Source organism: Stegastes partitus, unplaced genomic scaffold (assembly GCF_000690725.1).
Source record: "Stegastes partitus isolate 25-593 unplaced genomic scaffold, Stegastes_partitus-1.0.2 Scaffold1074, whole genome shotgun sequence".
Taxonomy (NCBI): Eukaryota; Metazoa; Chordata; class Actinopteri; family Pomacentridae; genus Stegastes; species Stegastes partitus.
Window position 1 is genome coordinate 24,007 of NW_007578805.1, and position 4,475 is coordinate 28,481.

The 4,475-nt window shown below is 39.8% G+C and overlaps 1 protein-coding gene across 1 annotated transcript; it reads right to left on the minus strand.

The window, feature by feature from the left end:
* Positions 1-2,476: 2,476 nt before the first annotated feature.
* Positions 2,477-2,905, minus strand: LOC103367661 (transmembrane protein 100). Its single transcript, XM_008295765.1, has one exon. The coding sequence runs from the start codon at positions 2,903-2,905 to the stop codon at positions 2,477-2,479; it is 429 nt and encodes a 142-aa protein (XP_008293987.1).
* Positions 2,906-4,475: the final 1,570 nt, after the last annotated feature.

The following is a 4,475-nucleotide window of genomic DNA, read 5'->3' on the forward strand; positions in this document are numbered from 1 at the left end:
TTTAATTTTATTTTTATGTTTTTATTGAAATCATCAAAACAGATCAATATTTTACAGATATTTGTCACTATTTTAACCTTTTTAAAATAATGTCTATATGTTTGGTTTTCCACCATTTTCATTATATTTTTCTGCAGAGTTTTACCATCTTTAGATGGATTTTTATTTTAATTTTTTTTAACAGTGCCAGAGAGTTGTTCAGGTGTGAAGTTAAGTCTGTCTTTACCGCACAAAAATAGCTTTTTTGGAGACGTTCATACAGTCAGAGGAGTAAGCCTAACCCAGTAGACTGTTGCTGCACCACAGAGCGACGCCTGCTGCCATCAAACCACCAAACTCCACTTTCAATATCCTGGACACCAAATCCAACCTGCACCTAACTGAACATTTGTGTAAACATGTTTTCTTTTAGAGGTTGATTTATAATTTTTTTGTGCTTTGATATTTATTCATCTATTACCTTTTATGCGTCTCCTTATTCTTTATTTTTATTTTAATCGTATTGTATTTCTATCGTCATTCTTGGGCATGAAAAGAATTTCTCCTCGGGGATAAATAAAGTGTTTCTGATTGCGACATGCAGAGAGGCTGCTCTACAGCAACAATAAACCATGACAGAAACATCCCTTAAAATTAGAATAAATGAAAACAAATGTCATAATAATGAGGAGTAAAGAGATGACGAGAAGTTAGTGACATGCAGTGATGGACACAAACAGGAAGGAGAGGAGCATCATGGGAAACCCTCAGCAGTCTAAACCTGCAGCAGCACAAATAACAGATTATTATATTCATCTGTTAATAAGCAGTCGTCAAAAAAACCTTCAACAAAACTAATAACCTGATGTTAACAGAAAACAGCTGAGAACACGGTAAAGGTAAAAGAAAGAAATGCTTTTTTTTTTTTTAGAGGCGTCTGTTCAGAAGCTTCAGTTTTTATTACATGACCAGTGAAACTTCAACATGAAGACAGTTCAGAGAAACAGGAAAAAGGGGAACCAGCGTTTACTGTAAATCAGAGCTGGGATGTAAAGAGACGAGGTTGATTTTCCTTCCAGCAGATGGAGACAGCAACACGTCTCTGAACCTTTCTGTCAGTTCAGCTGCTGCTGCTGATCCACATGAAGCCCGTTCATAAACGTAACAGCAGGTTTGACATCTTCTTCATTTAATTCAGTTTTTTTTTTAACAGTTTTTGAACGTTACAGAATTCAATCTTTCTTTAAACTTTTTTTTTTGTTTATTTTTTTTAGCACCCTCACCACCAGATCTTCTGTTTTTCTTTCCTTGACCGTCTCTTTAGGTTTTCGTTGTGTTTTAGCCTGAAGACAGAGCGACTGACTTCTACGTCTTAAAGTTAATCAGCCTTTATTTTTGCTGATTTGTTGCATTCAATGCAGAACAAACCCAGAGCACCACGTCTGGTTGCTCAAGATAATCCTCGTCTGTGGCTTTATAAACCTAAACAAGGAGGTTTGAGCGTCGCTGTTGGTAACCGGATGTTTGTTCTTGTCATTAATGTCGTTTTTATGGTGCAAATAAATGCAGACTGTGTTCTGTTAAGGCTGCAGGAGGAAGCAGCTTCTCAGAACATCTGGACATGAAATGAAACACGATCAACTAAATGAGGACGTGTGTGTTTTTTTTGCAGGTGATTAGAATCTTGAATCAAACTGCAAAATTCTGCAAAACAAACCCGACTTTTATTACTTGATCCTTGAACGTGAAACTTGACTTTCTGTTGGTGCTGCTTCCCTTTTCTCCGTCTGATAAACGCGTAACACTCACATCTGTAAGAATTAAAGAACGGAAGCAGTGGAAGTGGTAGAATAAGTCATAGTGGGTTAAAATATCCATCTATCCATTATCTATACACCGCTTAATCCTCACTAGGGTCATGGGGGGCGGAGTCTATCCCAGCTGACTCAGGGTGAAGGCAGGTTCACCTGGACAGGTAACCAGTCTATCACAGGGCTACACTTAGAGACAGACAACCAAGCACACTCACATTCACACCTACGGACAATTTACAATCACCAATTAACCTCAACATGTTTCTGGACTGTGGGAGGAAGCCGGAGAACCCGGAGAGAACCCACGCTGCACGGGGAGAACATGGAGACTCCACGCAGGAAGATCCCGGTGCCCCCACCGGGACGCCAACCGGAGACCTTCTTGCTGCGAGGCAACAGGTTAAAATATAAAAAATGAATTAATATTGTTTGAACAGTTTTATTTGTCAAAGTCTCACAATTCGACCAGTAAAACGTCATATAAAATATCGACCCGCTTGTAAATATATGCATTAAAAAGTGTTTCAAATGTAAAGGAATAAAATGCATAAATGGAAATATTCTAGGAACAAACAGCCCAGCAGGAGAGTCGGACTCCAGAAGGTCAGAGGTCATCAGGAACCTCGTCTCCTGTCTCGTTCTGCTGGTTTTTGTTCAGTCTACGTGACGTTCTGCCCGTTTCTCTACACCGTCACCTTCTTTATGACCCTCTCGCTCTCCACCAGAACCTCCTTCCCGTCCTCCCTCGCCTCCCGCGTCATCTCCCTCCTCTTCCGGGTCAGCAGGTGGAACGCCGCCACGCTTGCCGCCACCGCGAAGCTCAGGGCCAGGATGACGAAGCCCAGCGCCAGCAGGTGGGAGGTCCCGCCGGCGGACTGGCTCAGCTGGTCCCACAGGCCCACGGCCACGCAGCTGAAGCCGATCAGCGTCCCCCAGAAGCCGAAGGCCAGCATGCAGGAGCTGCAGGACAGCTCCACGCCGCCGGTCACCACGGTGACGCCCGCCACCGAGACCACGCCTCCCGGTAGGGTCACCGCCTCCGACTTGGGGTCGAAGGTGACGGCGGAGGCCTCCAGGGCGGACGGATCCAGGGTTTCCATCTTGGCTGTCATGGCGGGTTTTTAATCACATGCAGCTTCTTCTTCCTGAAAGAAAACACAAAAAATTAAATAAAAAAACAACAACAATGTGCTGTTATGTTATAGATGCTCCCTGACTGGTTAAATTACACATGATGTCTATAAAATTACAGAAAAATGTACATTGATTATTTAAAAAAGACTGTAAATAACATCCACATCAAAAAACAAATATTCTAGAAATTTGCGACCATGAACTTCCACAGCTTTTATAGAATTTAAATCAGAAAAAAAAAGTTATTTGACAAATATTTTCCTGTATTTAAAACTATAATTCTGTATATTAAGGATTTTTACATTTTTTTTTATTTTTACACATTTTTCCTGTTTTGATAAATTACTTGATTCATTTGCAACAACAGACCAACACAGTAAATTATATTTACATGAGAAAAAAGTAAATAAATAGACATTTCTGACCATTATCTTCCACAGTTTTTATGGTATTTACATCTGCAAAAATATTGTCATTTAATAAATATTTTCCGTTATTTAAAACTAAAATCCTGTATATTAAGGATTGGAAGAAAATAAAAAAATTAAAATTAAATTGTAAATTGTTTTAAAACAGATTTTCCCTGTTTTTGGTAAATTACAGATCACATGTCATGAAATCGCAGCAGAAAATGATTTATTTACACGCAGACTGTTCACAGAATCAGTAATTTTCCAACCAGTGTTTTGTTCTTTTACAGCGATAGACCATAAAATTACACTTTTTATTTTTCTGCAATTAAACATTTTGTGTAAAAACACTGACGAACACAAAGCTCCACTGTTGGAGAGCTGATCCACGTTCTCTGACTGCATCTGATGACATGTAATGACATTTCCATCAGCTTGTTCTCCTGTGAAGCCGCTCTGAGCAAAGTGTTCATGTTGTCTGGATCATTTTAACCCTCTCACATCCAAAACCCGCCGATCGGGAAGCTCTTTAAACAAACAAAAAAAAAGATCACCAAAATGACACCATGCATCAGTCAGAACCTGTAAATCCTCATTTGCAAATTCACCAAAAACAAAATAAGTTGGAGGCAGATTCTGTGAAAAATGTAAACTTTGGATCAATAAGTAAATAGACTAGACTGACTGTCTGCCCTGATGGTTTCCACCTGTTCCCATTACCGTGTGTGGGTTTATATGCATATATAGTCTGCGTCTCCCTTTGTCCTGCTCGTCTTGTCTTTAGAAGTCAGAGAACCTCCACCAGTCCAGCCCACGTCATCCTGTCAGAGTCGGGTTTTGTGTTTACCACAGTCGTGCCTTTTTCTATACGTATAATTTTTCCTCTTGAGAGTGATTTTTTGTTATGCAATATTCCACGTAGATCTTCATCAGAGTGTTTTTGTTTCTCCTCTCAGTGACTGATTTTTAGTTGAAACTTTGTCATTAAAAGATTATTTATTTGAACTTTGGCTCCCGAGTCGTGCATTTGGGTTCCTCCATCATTACATCTGATGGTGGAACATCTTTCTACATCTGATGGTGGAACATCTTTCTACATCTGATGGTGGAACATCTTTCTACATCTGATGGTGGAACA

What these genes read in the sequence shown, in the direction of transcription:
- LOC103367661 (XM_008295765.1), bottom strand. Translation starts at nt 2,905, where the DNA reads ATGACAGCCAAGATGGAAACCCTGGATCCGTCCGCCCTGGAGGCCTCC.